This window comes from Jaculus jaculus, chromosome X, assembly GCF_020740685.1.
Source record: "Jaculus jaculus isolate mJacJac1 chromosome X, mJacJac1.mat.Y.cur, whole genome shotgun sequence".
Lineage (NCBI taxonomy): Eukaryota > Metazoa > Chordata > Mammalia > Rodentia > Dipodidae > Jaculus > Jaculus jaculus.
The window spans coordinates 113,597,024-113,621,208 of NC_059125.1; the positions used below are offsets into that span (position 1 = coordinate 113,597,024).

A 24,185-nucleotide genomic window follows, 5' to 3' on the forward strand; every position below is an offset into this window, starting at 1 on the left:
ACTGCATACTATCTAAATACTTGTAATGTCCTGGTTTGTTTTATTGTTGAATTCTCATTTACTTTCCTTGTGAATGAAGAATTTGTGAAATGCTCATTTTTGAAAATTTATAAACAAAGGTTTATGTCCCATAACATGAATAATGTGATGACAGTGTATTGTATTCACTTTTGAAAAATATATTTGATCTGATATTTTGGGGTATAGTGAGAAAATTTCTGTCTCCCATATATGGAAAGGTCTGAAGGTGAGTTTGAAAGGAAAAAAAAAAAGATAGACATCTCTGGCAGGGTTAGTGATTTATTCCAAGATAGAGGGAAACATCACATTTCAGCAGTCTTAAACCTGAAAATGTAAAGTGAAGTCCTAGCATAGCTTTTTACAGGTATGTGTGTGGCGGGGAGGGGGGGGCGGGGGGGAGGGGTATCTGAAAAGGTTGCATTGTGAAGCTCAAGAAGGGGAGGAATAAGTATTAGCAAGTGATGGAATCAAACATTTTTCTTTTTCTGAGATATCCAGCCAGGTATTTGGCTCCCTAGGGGCCATAAATCAAGAGGCTGCTATCATTTCAGATAACAGTGGGAAGTTTGTGATCTCTGGAGAGACTCTTTGGCATCTGGCAGTAATATGTTGAATTCCAGAGAGCTTCAATAAAGAGAGTTGCTAACTCCTTTATTCCAGACTCTTACATGTATGGCATCTTGGAAGAAGAATTCCCAAGGTTTCACTACTTCTTGCTGAGAGGAGGCAGAGTCTGATGGATTTGGAATCTGGGATTACTGAAGGAGTAGCATTCCTGGTGATGGCACTAAAACACTATAGGGGAAATTTTTTTTATAAAATTTGTAGAAGACAAGATAAAAATCTAAGCAGGAATATAATTAGGATGTAGGGGAGCAGCCAAGTTTGGACAGGAGGTACAAGGGACATGGCAAGGGAAAGCTGAGGGCTATGTGTGGTATTTGACCTGTAGTGAATCTAGGGAGGGGCATCATTGATGCTGGGGGACATTGACATAGGACCAGAGGAGAGTAAATTGTCTGGAGAGTGAGGCCAAGAAAGGATGTAGAGGTAGGCATGAGCATTAAAGAGGCCTATCATAGTGGGAGGCAATTCCAGAGTTCCACCTAATAGCAAGCATTTCTGAGTCCATTTGAAACTGGGGTTGTTGAAACAAAATGTGTAAGTCTGAGAGGGACTGTTTCCTCCCAGTCAGCTGAGCAAGAGCTTAGGAATTACCATAATCAAAGGTGTTGATTTTAGAATCCCTAGTTAGAATCTGGGTACACTTTGTAGGAGGATGTAGAAACAACTCTGAAACCTCAATCTCTTCATCCAAGTTTGGGAGGGAGAGCTCAAGGAGTTACACTCCAGCATCTTGAGTTATATATAAAACAGAAAACAGGTGCCCCCCTCCGAAAGCACTGTGTTGCAAAGGTTTATTTGGAGAGCTGTGTCCCATTAGGTTAAAGAAATCTATATGTGCAAGCATAGAAAGCTAGAGAGGGGACTATGAATCCAGAATGGTTATCAAGGAAGTGATAACTGAATCTGTTGGAATTGAGGAAAGGAAGCTGAACTGTGGATGTGGAGGAGCCCTATCATATAGGAGAGTAAATTATATCTCAGAGAAACAAGTATAGGTTTAGGATGAAGGCAGCAGAGCTGGGAAAATTTTTAACTTAGACAGAAGGTATCTTAGTTGGTCAAAGAGATGTCAGATTGCATATGGCAAAATATAATAAGTTTGCTGTTTTAAAAGGCTAATATAACCCAAAATGATATTGGCTCTAGACTGGTAACATTTACTTCTCCACAATTGTTGCAGTCCATCAGTGAAGTTATTATAACACAAGTGTGCCTTCTGGGAGCTTTTGCTGTTGGTTTCCCATTTGTCAAACCTCAGTTTGTAGTTTGCCTGCATTGCTTGTTCCATGTGGCTTGGAGGCAGTATCTTTTCTTCAGTAGAGTGCTACTTAACTGAGCCATTATGAAAGAAATCTATTACCATTTTGATCTGGTCATTATATATCTACATCTGATTTTTTTGTATGTGAAAGGACATTTATTAGTGACACATAAGTATTATATTTAAGTTTGCAAATAGCAACATAAGCAGAAGGTAAGGAGACAAATAATGTTATCTGGAGAAGTAAGAAAGAAAGCCTTCATAAATTGGATAAAAAGAATTAATTGAAATTTCAGAAAATAAGAATATTTGATTTAGGTAGGGCGGAGGTGGGAAATATAAGAAACTAGGCTTGAAGTAATGCTTGAAATAGAAAAGTTTTAAGTTTAAACATGATAGATTCATGTGCCACTTGATGTGTATGAATTTATGTGGGTAATGAGGAATCAAACCTGGGCTAGAAAACTTTTTATGCAAGAACCATTAGCCACTGAACATTCTCCCCAGCCCACAGTTTGATTTCTTAAAAGTGAAATGTCATTGTATTCCAAGCTACATTACAAATCCCTCATCAGTTTACTGTGTCCGTGCATCCGTGTGTGTGTGTGTGTGTGTGTATGTGTGTGTGTCCATGTGTAGTATATATTATAAGGTATATAAGGTACAGGAGTGACCAAGACCATAGAGACCATTCTGAGGCAAAGAGAGAAGCTGTTATTCTGGGAAAACAAGAGCTGCCAGATTGACTCTCAAGAGTGCAGCACAGTCAACTTTGAGATTACAGTAGTGGGTGATATAGAGTTATTCATCTGGAGGAAGATGAGAAAGGGAAAATTACTCCTTTGCTCTTTATATTAGTTATCTCAAATAGCTAGGGTGTGAGACTAGAACAGTGACCAGGTGACCTGAGAGATAACAGGGCAGGAAAACTGGAACTGGGGTATTATTAGGCAAGAAAGGGATAATGGCTGGGTGATTCCTTGAGGAATGCAGATGACCCATTTCCTTATATCTCTGTTGCCCTCCTGTTGTGACTCCATTTTTTTTTGTCCTGACCAAACATTCCAGCATTTTGTTAATGATAAGAGATTAAGGTTATTAATTTTTTCATGCTGACCAAAAGGGTAGTGAGTTCTTATCATAGGGGCTGGATAATGCAGTCAATGGGTCTCCACTCAGTGCAGCTGATGAGGAGGCATTTTCATGAAGGCTAAAGGTGGCAGACTGGTGAAATCAATAGCACCAGTGTAGTATACTGTTATGACTTGGTCCTGAGTGAAGCAGAGACTTTCCTCGTACCATCCATGTATTAATCTGTCTTCAGGGCAGTTGCTGGCAGACACCTGTTATAGAGAAGGTGAGTGAGAAGGGCTCTGTGCACACAGAAAGAAGACAGAAGGGAGAATAAAGGAGCGTGTTAATCTTGTCAAAGCTATGCCATCAAAATCCAGGTGTAAAGGGAGGATGAGCATCCAGAAGTGAGGGATAGAGGGTTTGGGGCAAGACAGGAGGCACAGTGGCATTTTGGGATCAGAGGAAGAGTAGGAACACAAGAGAGTTTAAGTATGTGCCTATGGGTGCGGCAGTGTACTTAGCCCTGGGTGAGATAGGGTAAGGGATAAGGAAGTAGGCGGCCTGAGGAATAGCTCTGATTCTGGCTAAGGCAAGTGGTCGGAGCTGGGTGCAGGGTAGGTGAAGTTAATCAGGGGCACGCAGAGGTAAAAGGCATGAGTTAATGTTAGAGTCTAGTACTGTAAGACAAGGGAGCCTATTAGACTGAATCATTGTTTATATTATAGATATATTATTCTCACTGTGTGATTAAGACCATGCAGGTTGCCAGAATTAAATGATATTATTTAGAGGTTGTGGTGGTTTGATTCAGGTGTCCCCCATAAACTTAGGTGTTCTGAATGCTAGGTTCCCAGCTGATGGATATTTGGGAATTAATGCCTCCTGGAGGGAGTGTATTGTTGGGGGTGGGCTTATGGGCTTTATAGCCAGTTTCCCCATCCCAGTGTTTGGCACACCCTCCTGTTGCTGTGTCCCACCTTATGTTGGCCAGGGGGTGATGTCCACCCTCTGCTCATGCCATCGTTTTCCCCTGCCATCATGAAGCTTCCCCTCGAGCCTGTAAGCCAAATAAACCTCTTTTTCCCAGAAGCTGCTCTTGGTTAGGTGATTTCTAACAGCAATGCGACCCAGACTGCAACAGTAAAGTGGTACCAAGGAGTGGGGTTGCTGCTAGACACCTGACTATGTGGCTTCAGCCTTTTGAAGCTGATTTTCAAGAGGAATGTGGAAGGAGTTGAAACCTTGGCCTAAGAGATGCCTTGCAGTGCTGTAAGTACAGCTTAATGGACTATTCTGGTTTGAGCTCTAAGACCTGAATGTAGTAAGAACTATGGACTGTGAGGTTTGGCTTATGAGGGTGAGAAAGAGCTGTGCCTGGACTGGGCTAGCAGTTTGTGTGAGAAGCTTGCTCTTGTGCCCATGTCCTGAGAAGTTGTGCAGGGTTGCTTAGCGTAGAAATGAACTGGTGTGTGCAGAGGGATATGGCACAGAAAGGAAAATCTTTGGGTGAACTGCTGCCCGTTCAGCTGCAACTGAGAGATTACAACCTTTGAGACTGGGCTAGCTGACCTGCGCTAGGGCAACAAGAAGAATGTCAACTCTTTTGAAGGGGTCTGAGTGCTCAAGGAGTGTCCTGTTCTTCAAAGTCTGCTTTAATCCCCCCTGGATTAACAAATTGGCACCCTACCTGGAATTGTGGAGTATAAGAAATGCTGGAAAGAGGGTCATTGAGTTTGCAACACGGTTTTGTGTTTTGGAAATGGCCATGGGCAGTGTGAAGCAGGTTTGCTGGTTGCCTGCACAGAGACCCCATGGGGCCTTGAGGATGAACCGTGGCTTGCAGTGGAGACCCAGTGGAGATGCCGGGACCATGAGATGGCTGCCGAGGAGCTGCCAGCCCCGATGAAGTTTCCCAGGTCTGTGAGTAGCCTAGCTGGAGGGGCGGAATTGGAATGCCAGAGACTTGTTGCTGGTTAGAATTATCGGACTTGAAGATTTGTCACTGGTTTGAGTTGCTGGACTTGAAGCTACAGAGTTTGATGTTTGCCCTGGTTGTTTTGAATCTTGTATTGGTTGAATGTTTCTTTGCTATGCCCAATGCCATCTATTGCAGTGTGAATATTTATTCTGTGCCATTCTGGGTTTTTTGAGGTTATATTTTGGTATTATGGCTCAGTTAAAAGTTCTTGAACTATGGGGATGTATGAACATCATTGAGATTGATAAAAACTATGGGGACTTTTAAAGTCAGACTGAAAGCATTGTATTTTACATCATGTATGGATATCAGTTTATGGGGGCCAGGGGCGGAATGTGGTGGTTTGATTCAGGTGTCCCCCATAAACTTAGGTGTTCTGAATGCTAGGTTCCCAGCTGATGGATATTTGGGAATTAATGCCTCCTGGAGGGAGTGTATTGTTGGGGGTGGGCTTATGGGCTTTATAGCCAGTTTCCCCATCCCAGTGTTTGGCACACCCTCCTGTTGCTGTGTTCCACCTTATGTTGGCCAGGGGGTGATGTCCACCCTCTGCTCATGCCATCGTTTTCCCCTGCCATCGTGAAGCTTCCCCTCGAGCCTGTAAGCCAAATAAACCTCTTTTTCCCAGAAGCTGCTCTTGGTTAGGTGATTTCTAACAGCAATGCGACCCAGACTGCAACAGAGGTCAATAATGGCTTTGTAGGAGAGATTTTGAGGGACCTGTGAGGAGTTGTATGACTCTCTGCATTGTCATCTGCTAGGATAAATCAAGGCCATGGTGACCAGGTGGCCCTTCTTCCTTTGGAAAGCCTGGAGGATTGATTTTCTTCTGATGTGACTCTACTTTTGCAGATACACTGACTTGGAATTCATTTCTGGGTCTCCGCATCCTCTCTGATTAAGACAGGTAGGGCTGGAGAGATGGCTTAGCGGTTAAACGCTTGCCTGTGAAGCCTAAGGACCCCAGTTTGAGGCTCGGTTCCCCAGGTCCCACGTTAGCCAGATGCACAAGGGGGCGCACGTGTCTGGAGTTCGTTTGCAGAGGCTGGAAGCCCTGGAGCGCCCATTCTCTCTATCCGTATTTCTCTCTGTATCTGTCACTCTCAAATAAATAAATAAAAATAAAAAAAAAAGAAGACAGGTAATTTAGCAGAGAACATAAGATAGTACTGTCCCATCATCTCCTGTGGCCTTCTGACCCAGGAGCAGGAACCAAAATATCAGTTATCCTTTAACTCCAATGTTTTCAATTCATTTTGGCTTCTAAGCACGATTACTACTCACCCAGAGAGACTGTAGACATCTGGTTAGCAAAACACTAGTTAAAATAGTGCAGAACATATCAGGTTAGCAGAGCATATCTAGTTAGAGAATGACACAATAGTTTAAAATCATTCTGATTAATATTTAAGTTTAGTTGTCAGGTGACAGTGTAAGCTATATCTGGGACATAGGAAGCATACACATTCTATCTTTTAAGTATCTGTCAGTTATAAATATAGGTAGAACATTTTAGTTGCCCTGAACATTATTTATCAATAAATTTAATTGATTTAATCTAGAAATTATATGTCAGGAAAAAGACAGGACATTATAAAAACTTAGCATCTGTGTTTGAAAACTTTGACTAGTCTGTATATCAATGTAAGTACCAATTATCCCCCAAACTGAAAGTAGAACAGCAATTTAAGATTACTTGTCTAGGGCAGAAACCATGTTTTAAGTACCAATATCTCTATATGCATACAAAAGAGGGTGAGGCCCACTTTGCAGCGGTGGGCATTAACCAATTGGGGGAGTAGGGACCCAACTCCTCCCGTGGGATTTCTTTTTACCACAACTTTGGCCCTTGGTACCTTTTGGGGAGGGGAGGCAGGGCTTATGTGGCCAGTGAGGCACAGACTTAGTGATAACAGTTATGGTACTAACCTCCATGTAAGTCAGGTTTTTCTCTCAGGGAATTCAGAAGTGGTCAGAAAAGGACCTTCCCTTGTTGTGCTTTGCCTTGCACCCATGCTGGTGCCCATATTGCAACCACTTTATTGTGAGCCAATATGCATAGGTCTGAATCCTGTGCAGCTCCTGTAGGAGGGGTAGCTATTTGGCCATGACAGGTAGACTGCAGCAATAGCAGAGGTGTAGAGGACAGCAGTATAGTAAATGAGTACAGAATGTACACAGTATAGTAAATGAGTACAGATTGTAAGATCAAGGGAGAGTGACAGCTGCAGGTGGTAAGTCTTCACTGGCAACACCTCAATCCGCCAGCTCCAGTATGTGATAATGAATCTGCAAGGGCTGCATCTTAATAGCATCAATCTGTTGATATATAAAAGACATGATTTTTATTTATAATAACAGGTCTGATTGTGAGTAGGAGGATTAAAATAAGTAGAGGTCCTATTACTGATGGCAACCAGGAGAGGAAGGGGGAATTGGTCCAAAATTGAGTGGAGGAGGAACCATATCGAGAATGCAACTCTCAACTAAATTTTTGCAATTTTTTTTTTATGTTTTCCTCAATGATTCTGGATTCATTGACATAAAAGCAGCACTCCTCTTGGAGAGTTATACATGTTCCTCCTTTTTCTGCTGTAAGGAGGTCAAGACACATCGATTTTGTAGGGTGACTTTGGCTAGGGAGGTGATATTTCTCTGGAGGGATTCAAGACTATTAGTGGTGGAATCATCTGTTGTAGTTTTTCAGAAAATTCGCTAGCAGAATACAAGGAGTGCCCCTATGCTCCGCCTGCCACCCCTGCAGAAATAATTGATGTGGTCAGGCTTACACCCACCACTAGTGGAAGGAAGACTACTCCCTTATGAGTGGTGTGGCAGAGCCAGGCAAATTCATCAAGGCTGTACATGGTGAGTTGGGGGACCCCAGCTACCAGGATACAGGGTCCCGGGGTGGTGCTATTAATGTGAATAAACAGGGTTTCATTGCACCAGAAATAAATCAGTGAGGGAAGGATATAAGTTCTGTAGTTACAGAGGTGTTTTGTGTGCAAGTTAAGTCAGTAGGTAGTGATTCATTAGTAAGGAAGCAGGGCAACATGACAATATTATTTAGATGGTGAGAGAGTAGTGGGACTGGGGAGATAGGAGGAGTGGTCTTATAGTAAGACTGAGTAAAGGAAAGGCTGAGGGTAGAGGAGGCATGTAGGGTATTGTAGCAAGGATTGTATGCAAAAGGGAAGCACAAAGCAAGAAAGAAGAGGCATTTACCTGGGAGGCATTAAGTAGATTGACAGCATATTGGAGATATATTGGCCAAGAGTCCCATTTTACCTTGTTATTATTTTGGAGAGGGCAGAGTGGAGGTTTTGTTCATTTTCTAAAATTATTTGATTTACTTGATCCTTGGGGTCTGCAGGGACTAATTGCCTGGAGATATGTGTGTATATATATATATATACATACATACACACACACACACACACACACACACATATATATACATATAAATATAAATATAAATATAAATATATATATATATATATATATATATATATATATATATATATATATATATATATTTCCCGTGGGGTAGGAGGACCACCCATCATTATAGAGTTTGCCTGTGACTCCCTTTTCCCAGTGCTTATTGCAAGGGTCAGAGATAACAAGGATGAGCTCTTTTCCTTGGAGGCAGAGAATACCCTTTTTACCATAGAATTTATGCATTCTGCAGCTCCAATATCTACAACCTCCATAGGTGGATACATAATCTAAACAACTGCCCTTATTGTCATAAGAAATGCAGGCATAAGAACTGTATGTAGTAGTAATTGATTTGGGAGTGATTTTAAAGGTGAGGGCTGACCGGAATCCTGTAAGAGGGCAGCACCCTGAACCAATAAGAGTGGTGGAAACCTGTTTGATGGGGCCCTCCTTTACTTGAAATTCCCATTTGAAGACAGTAGCAGTAGTTAAGGGGACAATGGGCAACACGGAGCAGAGGAGCAGTAGATGTCAGGGTTCGACTGTTTTCATCTTGAATCTTTAGTATTGGATACCTGGAAGAGAAAATAGGAAGTTGCCTCAGGAACAGGGTGTTCTTGGGTGTGTTTTACTGAGAACTTATAGGTTCGTTGACTTGTTTAACTAAACACTTTGGTAGCCATCTTGCGGCATCATTTTGAGTATCAAACACACAAACTGACCAATGGCCCCAAAGGAGGACAGGGTCTGGGCCATTCCATTTTAAGGTTAAAGGATCTTTCCACATAGCTTTGACGAAGGTATTTTTTGTGTTTGTATGCCAAAAGCAATCAACAGCTGACTTTCCTTGAGCATCAAGGGTTAGAAAGTTTAGGACAAACAGGGCATGATGAAGGATGTTTTCTGGGGAGCCCTTTATGGGATATAAATCCCCCATTTCTGGAGGGTATGTTTAATAGTTTGATGGGTTCACTCAACAATTCCTTGACCCTGGGGATTGTATGGTATGCCTGTCATATGTTTAATTTTAATTGATGACAGAAATTTTGGATTTCCAGTATATCTAGGACCAATATCGGTTTTAATAATTTGGGGCTTTCCCAGGACACTAAGGCAATTGAGTACATGAGCAATAATATTTTTTGAAGCTTCTCCAGCATGGAGGCTGGAAAAAATGAATCCACTAAAGGTATCAACAGTAACATGGAGGTACTTAAGATTACCAAATGAGGGAACGTGTGTTACATCCATTTGCCAGATCTCATTGGGAATTAAACCTCTAGGATTTACACCTAAGTGGGGAATGGGTAGGAGGGTGACACAGTTTGTACATTGTTTGACTATCTGATGAGCTTTTTCCCTAGTTATTTTAAATAGAAGATGCAAGGTTTGAGCATTAAGGTGACATACAGAGTGAGCTGCTTAGGCCTGGGCCACAGGAGAAAGTCCCCTCATGTCAGGACAGCCTTTGTAAGCATTTTCCAATTATTTACTGAAAGCCAATTATCCCTAAGGGCCTCTAGTAGGGTCATGGTAAAGGGAGCAGTAGGTCCATAAGAGGAAACAGCACTTTTGAATTCCTTGTTATGTTTAAATTTTAAATAGTGATAGTGCTGAGGCTTAATAACAATACTTTTGTTCCTGTCTGGCTCGCTATCATCATCTGAATCACTGGATTGTTTAGAGTGCTTATCTCCTTCAGAGCCTTCCTCCCCTGAATCTGTTTTTGCCCCGCTCGACTCAGGTGGTGAACGGGTTAAAGAATTTGCTCCTGCTTTCACTTGGGCATGTGTTATTGGAAACTTATGAAGAGTCTTGGGTTGTTTGATTTTAGCTTTGATTTGCTGTACAGGGGCAGGAGAGGGAGAGTGGATTTCTACGTCTAAGTCATGGAGTTGTTTAAGTAAGGTGGCCTTTTCTTTTTTAACTGCAAAGAGACTCTTTAGTGATTGGGCTTCCTGGGAAAGTTTGTGGATTGCCTATCAAGTTACTGCTTCTAAATCGCAATTGAGAGTTATAGGGGCACAGAAGTGACGTGACTTAGGCATGTAAAGATAAGGTGGAGGGTCTGCTATGGGGGCTGTGGGAGGTGGCCAGTCATGGTTGTGATATCATATCTGGCAGCCTCACCCTTCAACTCTGATTCCTCATCTAGGGTAAGAGAGGTATTAGGGGGAGGGGTAACTGCAGATTTGAAGAGAATAGTATAAATGGATTTAAGGGCAATTGGGTCATCCTCAGGCATAGGAATAATGACAGAGGGGCACTGCGAAGGGGGACCATTTGTCTTGCCTAGTGCCTTTGCCTGGGAGCTGCCGCAGTGCCTGCCTGGAGGGCAGGGCGGCTCGGGGGAGGGAACTGCTGCAGCAGCAGCAGTAGCCACTCAGGGATCCTGATGGTTGGAAGTTAGTTCATGAATGGGAGGGGTTTGGCTAGTTTTAAGGTTATTTTTAAGAAAGAATTCTCCATCCCTAACAACTTTTGAAACATCCGGTTGACACTGGTGAACCTGAAGTACATCATTTATTAAGTTCCAATATGAGAAGATTTGAACTGGGACATTTTCAGGGCCAAAAGTCCTATAGTAATCTTTTAAACAATCTCCCACTCTCCCCCATCTTTTTTCATCAATGGTACCTTCCTGGGGAAACCATGGACATAAATCTTCTAAGAAGAGGGAAAAAATGAACAAGATCTTTTTTTCTTAACTTTTGCCCCGTGAGTCTTGAGGGAGTCTTTAAGTCCCTGGATAAAAAGTTCCTGTTTACTTAGGGTCTGTCCCATGATAGAAAAGGAAAGAGGAGAAACAGCAAGACCAAAGGGCAACGTTCCCAGTTGGAGAACTGGCACGGGGGATTCCCCAGTGAGTTGATGTGAGCCTGACTGCAATTTTAAGAACTGGCAGCCACTCTAAGAGCATTTACTGATTGTTGCGTACCCAGTTTTGTTGATAGGAAGAGAGGCTAGATAGTAGGTCTTTGCCCAATGCCTGAATGGACTGTCGGGACTTGCACAGGGAGCTAGGGGCCTTCAGCCAATGCCAGAGGGTAGTCCTGGCCAAGAGGCTTCAGTTGCCTTGTTGCTATGTTGCAATTCCACACGATGGCGCCAACCCCACAGTTCTTGTGTTTGCAAATTTGACTGAATAGTCTTTAAATAGTTTGTCTTAGAACTCGTCGCTTATCTTACCTTAGTGTATCTGTATCACAGGCAGGCTTTTTGTGGTGATCACTGTGTGGGTCTGTATTACAGGCACGGACTGCCTGCAGTGACCTCTATGTGGATCTTCACTCACCCCCCTGTTGGGGTGGCAATCCAATGATGGGGACAGCCATCCACTCCAGTGATGTTCAGGTTTTTTCTTCGTACTTCGGGCCCCACGTTGGGCGCCATTTGCCCTGGCCAGCGAGGAGTGGAACAAGGGCTCGAGGAGAAGCTAACCTGAATTGGGGAGGCAAACAGACACAATAAGGAGACCAAGCTAGGTATTTTCAAGGTCTCGAAGTTTATTTTTACACATTAGGTTTTTATAGGATTTTAGGTGGAAGGAGTCATAATCAGGCCAGAGATCACAGGGTTACTGGCTAAATGCAATTTATTTGTTTCTTCATCAATTACCGGCAGCACCAGGAGAGGCCATCACCCAGGCATAACGGCTTCATTTCTGGTAATACATCATTAGATGAGGAAATAGAAACTGAACTTACTATATGGCGTTTTCTGTCAACATGGCCAAGGTTTGGTTCATAGCTCCCAACAGTAAGATACCAGAAATGAGACAATTAAATGAAACCTTGACTGTGACTGATTATATATCACAGAATAAAATAAAACTTGGTCATTTTTGAGTTAAGCAAGCCTGATTTAACATACATTAGAGACAATATGACAAACACAAAGTAATTTCTTAAATAAGTACCTTTTACCATTGAACAATTTTTTTTGTTTTGTTTTTCTAGGTAGGGTCTCACACTAGCTCAGGCTGACCTGGAATTCACTCTGTTGTCTCAAGGTGGCCTTGAACTCACAGCAATCCTCTTACCTCTGCCTCCTGAGTTCTGGGATTAAAGGCATACGCCACCACACGTGGCTTACCATTGAACAATTTTAAAGCTTAAGTAAAAAAAAATATTTATGATTGTTATTTGATGCTTAGACAAACTATATTAACCTTGTTTTCATACAGTGGATTTTTCTAAGACGTGGGTAGCTTTTTCAATTTTTCTAAGAACAAAATCACACCACTTTAGTTCTTATAAGACTTAGATTATAACCTCAGTGATAATCATCTAGCAAAACCAGCATGAACAAGAACCATTTTAAAATCACAGAGTTTTAGCCAGTCATGGTGATGCATGCTTATTGATAGTCTAAGATCATGGACTCTGTATAATCAAATTACAATATTTTAATATTCTGGTATTTGGAAAATTTTGATATTAACAAAAAGTAGAGTTTACATATTTAAAGCACATGAGGCTACAGAGAGTAAACTATAAAGAAAAGATCTGCTGACAGTATGTAAAATAAATAAGAAATCAATATTATGTAAAAGGTAAATAAGATGTCTACTCAATCTATAAGTCAGTTTTTCAAATTAATTGAGCTATATTTAACATAGCCAAAAAATAGAGGAATTGGAATAAACTGGCATGCTCTAATAAAAAAGGAGACAAGTTTCATGGAACAGAGAGGGAATGGGCATGCAAGGGACACTTGCACTACAATTTCCAAATGTGTGCTCCATTATGAGAAGCTGGCTTTGAAAATAAGGACCTTTAACTGATGAGCCAAAAAGAAATATTTTTAATCTCTTTGAAATCAATTTTAGAGAACTGTATTGAATTTCAAACATAGAAAAAATTTATAACATAATCTATAACTATTCAAACCTTAACCAACGCTATAATTCTGCTTGTGATACTTTTGTAAACTTGTTAAGTAATGATGTGAGTAAAATGTAGAGTATTAAGGCTGATTGTTGGAGGAATTGAGGAATTACATCTTAAATCACAACATAACTTTGTTTAGAATTTTCTTTCTCTGTTTACCATGAAGTAAATATTATTTTAAGAATGTGACAGATAAATACTGTTTAATGTTTTAAATGTGGACTATTTACCTTATAAAATCAGGAAAAAATAGAGGAAATGATTTTCTGTGAGATTGATTTTGAGGCGAGGTTTAAGATATAATAATCTTATGAGATGATTAAATACTAAGTCAAATTTAATATTAATATTTACTTAAAGGTTTACAAGTAGAGGAACCTACTTAACTTGGTTGGGTACTCTAAATTCAGTCTTTCATGACCTTTATTATGACCAGATTAGCATCAATGAGTTAATGTTAAGTTTACAACCTGAATACCATATCATCCTGCTACCAGCCAAGGACATACTTTCTTAGTCTGATGTAAGGACTATGTTAATAGTCATTTTATATCTCAAGGCATCTGTAATCTGATTAATTACTTTGTATTTAACCTTCTGTTTGAGCTCACTCATATCTTCACCTAAATACTTATACTTTAATCTACACACTTTTACTTTACACTTTATGCAACCACTCTGTAACAATCTTTTCCAACAAATATTTAACATCCAGCATACAAAGTTTTCTATCCAGTCCATCTTTGTTAGTCATTTCATCTCATAACTACCAGCAAAATCTTTTATTGTTCTTACCAATACAATTTTAAAATGACCAATTTTTTTCTTCAAAAAGTCTCTTAAAATAATATTTTTAAGAAAGAGCAGATCAGATTTGCTTTATACTATTTAACCCCCCTAAAATATTAGATTTTGGAACTTGAATTTTATAACTTTTTGGAAACACATTTGTTTAAAAAATATGAAAGCAGATTTGAACATTATTAGAAAATTTAGTAATTTTTTTTCAAATTTAGTATCAAGTACTTCTACATTTAAATATAAATCTTGAGGGTATTGTCTTTTAGTAGTTCCATAGAAGCTTAGAAAGATAAGCACAAAATAGTTACAAATATCTTCTAAGAAGTCCCTATCTGTTTATTGTGATTTGGCATTCATTCATCATCATTCTGGGGACAGGATCCTGAGATTCCCTGTGCTTGCAGCCCCCTGGCTCTACAAGGCAGGGGAGCTGTTAAAGAGCCATTTTTTTTTTCTTTCTAAATTCCAGGGAGAGTTTTGGACTTCCCTCTGGGCTATAGGCTGCTTTCTTATCCTGCTATTTTACAGCTCTTTAAGAGTTTGCCAATGATCTTAATTACTTTCAGTGTTTCTTCTGGGGGACACTTAACAGTAGAACTTGGCTATGCCATCCCATACAGTGGGCTTTGTGGAGAACATCCTCCACAATGAAATGGTACTGCTCAGAACAGAAATGTTTCTGTAGTCTTAGGGCTGTGCACCACATACATACTCACAAACATAGGCTTTCATTTCATGTGCACTTTTCTTACAGATTCTAGGCAACCATTTCCCCTTCACATATTCATTCATTCATTTATTCAAAAGTTATACATACCAGTCCAGCCCGAGAAGGACACTTACTGAGAAGGAGAGAGGAGATAGAGAAGGGAAGAAGAATGGAGCCAAATTTGTGTGGTGGATACGAAAAGCCAGTACCAGACAGAGATGGTCCAAAGCCTTTAGAGGGGTCACATGGCAGCTCAGTGGTCTGGTCAGGGGAAAGGAGATCTGGCAACCCAAGAGGACAACCAGGAGCCTCCTCAAAGTCATGATCAGCAGATGTAAGTTTCAGGAGTGGCCAAGACCACAGAGACCACTCTGAGGCAAAGTTGGAAGGGAAAACACGAGCTGCAAGGACTGACTGTCAAGAGTGGAGCACAGTCAAATTTGAGATTAAGATAGTGTGCTGTATAGAATTCTTCAGTTTGGGGAAGGTGAGGAAGGACAAAGAACTCCTTTGTTGTTTATATTAGCCATTTCAAATTGTTAGGGTGTGAGACCAGCACAGTGTCCAGGTGACCTGAGAGATAGGGGGCAGGAAACCTAGTCCTGGGGTATTGTTAGGCAAGGAAGGAATAATGGCTGGGTGGTTCCTTGAGGAATGTGGATGATTCACTTCCTTATGTCTCTGTGTCCCTCCTGCTGAGGCTCTATTTTTGTCCTGACATAAGGTATACACTGTTACAGTAGTCTATACAATTTATGCATATCTTATCTACAAATATACATAAAAGCACATATGTATATTTTTTTCTGATAAATTTCCTATACATGCACACAAATATAAACTCCAAATCTGAACACTATGTAAACACATGCAGGTCTTAAATGTAATTTTAATCATAAATAAAATGTTACCATGTATATAATTAAAAAATGTTTTGCTCAATAGATTGATTTTTGTAACCCATATTGACATATCCTTTTACATGATAATTTATCATATATTAAGAATTCCTGGGCTGGAGAGATGATTTAGCACTTAAGCACTTGCCTGTGAAGCCTAAGGACCCTGGTTCAAGGCTCACTTCCCCAGGACCCAGGTTAGCCAAATGCACAAGGGGGCACACGTGTCTGGAGTTCGCTTGCAGTGGCTGGAAGCCCTGGTGTGCCCATTCTTTCTCTCTCTTTCTCCCACCTTCTGTCTGTCTCTTGCTCTCCAATAACTAAATAAAAATAAACAAAAAAGTTTTAAAAAAGAATTCATTTGTAAGGATGACTATAACACAACGTAGAAGTTACCTTCTTGTTGCTATGAGAAAAACACCTAATTTGAATCAGTACCCAGGGGCTAGAGATATGGCTTAGTGATAACAACACTTGTATAGCATGCATAAGTCCCTGATGGTAAAATGAAATAAATAAAATAAAAATTATCCCCAAAGTAAACAGTGATTACAGTTTATTACATATTTACAAGATGTTCCAACTCTTCATCTCACTAGCTAGCATTTACACTAGATAAATTTTCATACTATATATTCCATTCCATTCATAAACCAGGGTTCCTCTGATGACAAGTGCAATCTCCAAGCTGGTGCCAATCAGAATAAACAAAATCACAGTAACTGAAGGAATTATATTAGCTCACATTCAATATGGTTAATATTTTATTATTATCTCAAATTATAAGGAAGGTACAGTAGAGATGTTTCTTTGCATTTATTCAATATTAAATAATCTGTAGTGTTTTATTTAGTTGGCTATTCACATTTGTATTTTTGGTTCACATTCAGAATGTATTTTTCTCCTATGTAGATTGCTACTGTTTTTCAGTGGTAACTTATATTTGGTTATATATTATCATGTATTTTCTTTTGATATTTTCATTATTCTTTATATGTCATCCAAAGAAAACATGCATGTATTTTTTCATAGCTCAGAACATGACCCACACAATAAATGGAAAATGAAAACTCTATAATAGTCATTTTTCAATGATGTGTGAGCAGGAAGGTTTAGAGTAGGACCCATGCATATATAGAGAGTTTACCTATTTCACTTGAAGAAAATAAGCTAGATGATAGTGAAAAGAACAAAAGGATCCAATGAAGATTTTATGTAGTCAGAGTACCAAGTCATCCTCTCAATAAGGAGGTGATGTTTAAGACTTGAATGACAAAAGGAGAATACTGTGTGGAGTGCTGAAAAACACCTGATTTTCCAATATGCAGAGTTATATATGCTAAGGTCCACAATGACAAATGTATGAGACAGTGGTAAAGCAATATATAGACCAGGTTGGTATCAACATAGTGAGTTAGGAGAAAGGTACAGGCATATAAATATCTAATAAGCTAAAGACAAACCAAGGGAGAAGAAGTTAATGAGCTGGACAAGAGAAGGCTGAAAGTGGGGCCAAGTATGAGTAATGCATATTGATATAGAATGCATATGTATTTTATATATATATACATATATATATAAATATAATGAATATATAAAATAAATATATGTGGATATAACATGTACATACATATTGTACATGATAAATTAAAAACATAGTCTTTCCTTAATTGAAAAGAATTAAGTATTTGATATTTTATATGCTGTCACTAAAGCAGATCCATTTTATTACAAGTGAATTTCTAGTTGGCTAAAAATATTTAAGAAAAAGATAAATATTGTTATGATTTATAAAATTATATCTGGCAGCTTTGTAGAGATCAGGTTATAGATTTCCAGAGAAGGGTATTGTATAGGAATTTCAGTACTTGGCTTGTTGCTACCTTGATATATGATAATATATGTTTTTATATAGTGTCTCAGATTAAAAATATAGACCAGAAAGGCAGATGAATGATTATACTTTCACAGAAATGCTCTTACTGCACATGAAATTAATGAGAAGTGCAAATAAAAGTATTAATGAAATAGTAAGAAAGTTTTCATTTGCAAAATTTGAGAATATTAAAAAGGAGCAAATCCAAGGATACAAATAAAGCATTTCTTGCATAAATTATGTTTCAAAAGAGTATATGGTATTCTATTTGTGACAATTATAAATGTAAACATTGCAGATCAAGAGTATGGTTGTGCATTCAGAAAACATTCTGTGTTGGTAATATTCACAATTTTGTGTTGAAATAATGTTACATAGGGAAAATCTGTAGAGAAAACTATGGATTCTGTATAGCAAGATACAATACTTTCACAAGAAGAAATGGAATCAGAAAAGCAAAGCGTGGTAAGATGCATATTAATGTAAATGAACCTTAAAGGTGTTATTTTAAGGCAAGGAACGGAGGTGCATCTGAATCTACAGAGTGTAATTTTTAAAATTTACTTCATTTTGTTTATTTGAGAGAGCGAAGGGGGAGGGAAAGAGGCAGGGAGAGAGAATGGGTATTCTAGGGCTTTCAGCCACTAAAAATAAATTCCAGATGCATGCTCAACCTTGAGCATCTGGCTTATGTGGACCCTGGGTAATCAAAATTGGGCCCTTTGACTTTGCAAGGAAATGCCTTAACCACTAAGCCATTCCTACAACCCCAGACTATACTTTTTTGATATTTCTATATCATAAAGGCTATAAAGAAAAACAAAAATTAGTTTGTGCTAGGCATGGTAGCTCACGAATTTAGTTCCAGTAATTGGCAGGCCACAGTCATCATCAGATTGCCACGATCATGAGGACAGTCTGCGCTCAAAAGTAAGTTTCACTTCTGCTTAGGGTAAAATAAGAGTATCTCAAAACAATATAATAATATTAAATAACTTTGGCTGGGTGTGATGGTAGAAATGGGAGTTGTTGAACTTCTGTTATGATGGTTTGGCCCAGTCTAAATTATCTAAAATCATCAAATTTTATATATAAATTGTGTCACATGTTAAATTATTGCCCATGAAATTTATTTTGTGTGTAGTATGTATGATGTTTACATGTGCATGTGGTATATGCACGTGTGTGTGTGTGTGTGTGTGTGTGTGTGTGTGTACAAGCCACACACATATGCATGCAGAGATCAGAGGAAGATGTTGGGAATCCTTTATAACTCTTATGCCTTATTTCCCTGAGACAGTATCTCTTACTGAACCTGGCACTCCCCATTTTCCACTTACACTGACTGACCAGGGAACGTGAGCTGGTGTTATAGACATGTACACTCATGCCTGCCTGCACACTTGGGTACTAGGGGTTGAACTCAGGTCCTCCTGCTTGTGCCACAAGTGCATTTACCTCACGAGACATCTCCTAAGCCCTGTAATAAAATACTTAGAGGGAAAACAGCAAATTATTATAAATGCAATGTGTTTAGAAAGATACTGGGGAATTATATTTATTTTCAAGGGATTTTTTTTTTTTTTGCAATTGCATGTATTACTTGTTGCTAATGGTAAGAAAAGTGATGAAAAAGAACTAAAGAAATAGGTAAAGTATATGACCATACACTTCACTAAAAATGTTTGTATGGAAAATGGGCAAATGGCAAAAGATCAACAATGATATGTATTTAGAGAAATGATAATAATAACATATTGTTAAACAAGTATGTTGAGTAAAGAATGAATTATCAGGAAAAAAGTGATGAAGCTTAACTTAGACAAATATGAACTGTGTATGTATAATTAAAGGAAGGCATTCCTTTGGGAAGTGATGATGGCTATTTCTTTGCAGTCATCACAATTGAAACCTAAATGGTGCTCAGATAAGAGTTGATTTAAATAGATGACCACATAAATTTTCACCTTTTGGTAAAATATATGAATATAGAAGCATAAGTTTCAATATATTGAGTATATAGTTTAATTTCGAACAGAGATAAACCTTTAAAGTGTTTATTCTCCCCATACAGTAATATTCAAGGAGTCAATTACAGGAGGTATTGTTTTGTTGACTGCTGACTATTTTTCTGCATCAGATCTGGATTGCATCTACTCAAACATCAAAAATGGATTCCAGAAACAAACATAATGTACACCAAAAGAAGTGTTTTCCCAAAAAAAGCCATAGTAACATTTTGACATCAAAACATGTGGTTGGGAAGGCCACAGCTAGAGACAAAGTTACTAAACACCTAGAAGAAAAAAAATTGTTAAAAGGTCCTCAAGAAATAGTAGAACCTTCAAGCAACAATATTCAACAGGCCAAAATTTCAGTCTCTACTCAAGCATTTTATTTGCCACAGGAGGAAGAATATCATTTATTTCAATTTGGTGAAGGTACACTAGACAACTTCTATGCATATATAATGAAAAAGACTGGTGCCAACTTAGAGTTTGCTTTTTTGGAAAACCAAGGCCTCTATGTGACAGTCTTTGGTAATCCAGATACTGTCAGAAAAGCTCACAAGGAAATTTTTGAATGGTGTCGCAAACAAGATTTGAGTATGAGTCTGATCCCCAAGGAAGAACGTTGGTCTTTTATGGGCCTGGCTGGAGATACAGCACAAGATTTGGAACAAAATACTGCAAAGAAAAACAAGAATAAGTGCTCACATAAGAAGAAAGCCTGTGTTGATATTGCTGACAAAAAACACATAAAGAAGAAGAACTCAGATGGACACTTTGCTACATCTGCCAAAAAACATAAGGGTGTGATACAGAGATTAGATATGGAGAAAGCATTTAGTTCTATGACTTCTATGCCTCACAGTAATGTAAGTGATAATGTTTTCCAGGAAACTGAGGTACACCTCTTAATTCCGTTGTCGAATATCAGTGAGATGGGTATAGAGTTTATTGGAGGAAAACATAAAGTGGATCCATCTGACTTTTGTATAAAAGAGGCATTTGATATGCCCCAAATGCAAACTGAACCCAGAGACGTGGTGAAGAAATGGCCTCACGAATTTTCACCTAGTGTCAAGAAAAGTTTCTTGTACCTAGCCTTAGCAGAATTTGAAGACTCAATAGAGACCTCACCCTCAGGAGGCACATCAAATTTGGAGACACATGATGGTGAGCCCAGTAGTTCAGGCAAAGTATTTAATGAAGCCGTTTGGAATCCCCAAGATTCTGTTATTTCCTCCATCTATGCTCCTTCCTGGCTGCACAAACACATTATTAGTAGTAAGCATCAATATATAGATAAGATAACTGAGAATGTGCCAAAGGTTCATATACACTTTACAGATGAAGATAACATTATCCTAGAAGGACCACTAGAAGATGTAAATTATGCTCAAGAACAGTTCCAGCTCATTGTTCACGACCTCATGAGAAGAATGGATTATGCTGAGATAAATAGTGACTGTAAATTTCACAAGTACCTAATAGAAAATAATAATGAAAACATAAACAGAATTTCAGAAAAGCACCAAGTTTCTATCACAATCTCCCCTGAAGCTGAAAAGAATACCCTGATCAGAATTGAGGGTGAATCTATAGAAGTACAAAAGGCCAAAAAAGAACTTCTGGAACTTGCTGCTAATTCTTCACCTGAGCACATCCAATTTATGTTCATCAAACACTACCTTCACAACCTAATTTTTGGGAGAAAACGTGAAAGGCTTCATGAAATATATAAGAAATTTCCAGATGTTATCATCCATTTTCCACAGTCCAAGGAGAAAAGTGACGTTGTCCAGCTGGTAGGGCCAAAACCTGAGTCAGATAAGTGTATACAGTATTTGGAGAAAATGTTGAAAGACATTAAAGAAAACAACTATTCCATCAATGTTCCCATCTTGAAACGGCTTCACAAAAGGTTAATTGGAAAAAGAGGTTCAAATATCAAACTAATCTCTCAGATAAGCAACACCACTATTCGTTTTCCATCTGAGAGCAGCAGCTCAGAAGATTTTGTGATTACTGGATATCCAGAAAATTGTGACATAGCTCATGAGTGGATTCTTTCTATTCAGAAAGATATTGATGACACTACAGAAGAGGAAATTCATATTCCTTCTAGTCTACACAAATTACTTACAAATTCCAAAATGTCCTTGATTACCCAAATTGTGGATGAATGTGGCAAGTTTGATATACATTTTCCAAGGAGCAAGACCGACATTCAAAAAGTTGTTATCAAAGGCTCTATAGAAACGGTGGAAAAGGCCAAGCAGAAGATCCTTTATCTAGCAGAAGAAGAAAAAGCAAAGAGCTACTCCATGTCTGTTCATGTCAAATCACAATATCATCAGTTTCTCCTGAATAAAAATGGTAGCAATGTTCCCATAGTCTGTGAGAAGACAGGGGTACGCATAGTTTTGCCTACCACTACAAATGAGGATCAAGAATTGGTAAAGATCATAGGAAGAGAGGAGGCTGTCAAAAATGTGAAAAAGGAGCTTGACATTTTATTGAAAGACTTAGAGAATGTAGAAGAGGACAGTGTAGTGATAAATCGCAAGTTCCACCACTACTTTGTCATGAGAAAGAACCAGTTATTACAAGAAATGAATGAGGAGTATGGAGGCCTGGCCATTGCCTTCTCATATGCTGGAAAGCATAGTGCAAAAGTAACAATAAAAGGGGCAAAGCCTTGTGTTCAAGCAGCAAAAAGTCACATTCAGGATCTCTTTAAGCCCTTTGCTTCCAAAGTTACATTACAATGTGTTATTCCCCAGAAGTTCCATTCTTTTATTACGGGATCAATATGTTCACGCATCTACCAGATTACTAGAGATTACAAAGTACAAATCAAATTCCCAGAAAGAGAGAAAACAGCTGTGAAAATAGGTCTAGGTATTAAGGGAAAGGAAAAAGAAAACTGGCAAAATAACAGTAAAGGACTCATCTCTAATTTCCCAAGTAATTGTGACATCGTATATATATCTGGCCACATGGACAATTGCAAAGCAGCCAAGAAAGCCCTTGAATCTCTAATTCCTGTCACGGATGAAATTCATGTGCCCTCTAATCTTCGTACTCACATCATGGGGCCCAAAGGAGATGGATTACTCAAGCTAAGAAAGGTATTTGGAGTGCATATTCAATGGTCGAAACCTGAAATAAATTGGGATGTCATATCCATTATGGGTCTTGCTGCTAATGTGGAACAGGCCAAGATCAAGTTACAGCAGCGAGTCAAGGATTTGCAAATGGAAATGGAGGACAGGGAGCTAAAAAGTTTCAAACTAGCATTTACTCTAGATCCCAAGCAGTATTACAAGATCACTAGCTATAAGGGCTTACTTCTTGCTAAGATCTGCACAGAACATGGTGTTACTATAAGTTTTCCAAGGAAAGCGTCTCATCATATACAAGATGAAATCATCATTACTGGATATAAAGAGAAGACTCTAGCTGCTCGAGACGCAATAATTAGAGTGCTGCATGAGATTGAAAAAAGAGTTTCTAAGCAAATCTCACTAAACCACCATGTCCGCCACAAAATTACTGGATTCCATCGCAAAGCTATCCAGAAGATCATGAATCAATTCCAAGTAGACATCTATCTTCCTCCTATAGGATATTATAATCCTAATATTACAGTGACTGGACTCCCTGATAATGTAAGTAAAGCAATTGACTACATCACTAATCTTCAGAAGAATTACATGTCAACTTCCACAGAAAATGGATCTCAGAGGGGTCATAGCAAGAGTGCCTCCACTGGCAACATAGCCATAGTGCCATCTAAGAGTTCAGTAAAAAAGTAAGTTCCATGTAATGCAAACAATGCCCCAACACTTCCAGATGGGGATAACTGTGATAACAGTTACAGGCTGAAACTGAGTCTCTCATAATAGTTATGCTTGCAGCCAGTACGAACAATTAAGAACATTAAACAATTTGTTCCAAACTACCTGAAAATGCTGTCCAAAATTATTCCTAAACCAATGTTGCGGGTACACCACAGGCAGAATTCTGACACATGTGCCACTAGTACCTTGTTGCAATGCAGTTCACATTGCTTGTAGAAATCACCCAACCTTGAGCAGCTCGTGGGAAAAAGAGGTTTATTTTGGTTTACAGGCTCGAGGGGAAGCTCCAAGATGGCAGGAACAGAGGGTGGACATCATGCCCTGGCCCACATAAGTGGAGAACAGGAATAAGCTAGTGTGCCAAACACTGCCCAGGGATAGTGGCTATAACACCTATGAGCAGGCCCCCAACAATACACTGCCTCCTTGAGGCATTAATTTCCAAATCTCTATCAGCTGGGAACCTAGCATTCAGATCAGCCAACTTTATAGGGGACACCTGAATCAAATGACCACATTCCACTCCTGGGCCCTATAAACTGATAACCATATGTGACATAAAATGCAATATATTCATCCAACTATAAAAGTCCCCATTTTTTTCAGTTCCAATGTTGTTCATACATCTCCATAATCCAAGGTCTTTTAACTGAGACATAATACCAAAAATATAACCTCAAAAAGCCCATAAAGGCACAAAATAAGCATTTACATTGCAAAAGATGGTATTGGGA

General features: G+C 39.0%; 1 protein-coding gene across 1 annotated transcript; it reads left to right on the forward strand.

The window, feature by feature from the left end:
* The first annotated feature begins 19,752 nt into the window (after positions 1 to 19,752).
* Positions 19,753 to 23,406, forward strand: LOC101605298 (vigilin-like). Its single transcript, XM_045139930.1, has one exon. The coding sequence runs from the start codon at positions 19,753 to 19,755 to the stop codon at positions 23,404 to 23,406; it is 3,654 nt and encodes a 1,217-aa protein (XP_044995865.1).
* Positions 23,407 to 24,185: the final 779 nt, after the last annotated feature.

What these genes read in the sequence shown, in the direction of transcription:
- LOC101605298 (XM_045139930.1), top strand. Translation starts at nt 19,753, where the DNA reads ATGGATTCCAGAAACAAACATAATGTACACCAAAAGAAGTGTTTTCCC.